At 39.1% G+C, this 1049-nt stretch overlaps 1 protein-coding gene across 1 annotated transcript in view; it reads right to left on the bottom strand.

Annotated features, from left to right (window-relative positions):
* Positions 1–1049, bottom strand: part of cln3 (CLN3 lysosomal/endosomal transmembrane protein, battenin) — a 14030-nt gene that overhangs the window by 11943 nt on the left and 1038 nt on the right. The window contains exons 3-4 of the mRNA XM_008415072.1: positions 916–1012; positions 683–766 (exon numbers count right to left, since the gene is read on the bottom strand). Of these exons, the coding sequence (XP_008413294.1) occupies positions 683–766; positions 916–1012 (181 nt within the window). The remainder of the gene's footprint in view (positions 1–682; positions 767–915; positions 1013–1049) is intronic.

The following is a 1049-nucleotide window of genomic DNA, read 5'->3' as shown; positions in this document are numbered from 1 at the left end:
TAATATTTGCATGCAAATAGAACAACAGATCTATTATGACAACAAAATTACTTCATTCTCAGCTGTCTTTTTTTCCAACATTTTATTCATCCTGATATCACCTGAAGCTCCTTCTGCAAGACAGTTCCAAAATAAGCCCTCACCTTGATATAAAGCGCATATGATCCCTTATGATTACATCTGGATATCTCATATCCATGGCCCCAATTAAATAATTTCAATAAGCAAACAAAAATCCTTAAAGTTAGTGAGATCAGGTTATTTCCAGGATGCATAGAATACTCAGGAGGAAAACCCAAAAACAAATTATGCAATGAAGGAAATGGGAAACCTTTATGCTCAACCGAATTCCTATAAAAGGAAAATAGCAATATGAAGTCATATTGCCATTTCATATTGCCAAATGCCTAAACATTATGTCAGTGATCCCTGATGGCAGCTGCCTCTTACTGTGTGGTAAAGTGATGTTCCCAGTTCTCCACATCATAATCTAATTGGACCTAACCATGAACACTTGAGTAAATTCAGATTCCATCTCTTTTTATGGGGTTTAAAGGAATGGAGCTAAACGCTTTGCTGTCGGATGCATTAGAACACCCTGGAAATGATTTCCCAGGCTAATTGTGGATATTACTGGTCTGGTCTGGTCAGAGGTAACCAGAGAGAGAGAGTCTCCTCTTACCCCGGTGCTGACAGGACTGCAGTCGTACCGACTACTGTTCCTACTGTTTCCAGGTCGGAGGCCCACAGCCAGCTGATCTGAGGCCTGGAATGTAAGGGACGAATGTAAGGGTCACAAATGATGTCATGAAACACCTTTCTAACCATTAATAACTACGGTTATTAATGGTTAATAACTATGGTTATTAATGGTTAGATAATAATATATGTGTTTAATCACATTGGCTTTCTTACAGTCACTGTTGAGTTTTTTGATTCCTGCTTTTCGAGGATGTCATGAGCCGCACTCAGCATGACCACATAAGCAAAGTTGTTGCAAAGTCCAAGGAGCCTGAAGAAGGAACGAGACAAAAGGAGCATATTATATA

Source organism: Poecilia reticulata, linkage group LG8, assembly GCF_000633615.1.
Source record: "Poecilia reticulata strain Guanapo linkage group LG8, Guppy_female_1.0+MT, whole genome shotgun sequence".
NCBI lineage: Eukaryota > Metazoa > Chordata > Actinopteri > Cyprinodontiformes > Poeciliidae > Poecilia > Poecilia reticulata.
Note: the sequence above shows the minus strand (reverse complement) of the source record. Positions and strands in the feature narration are given on the sequence as shown.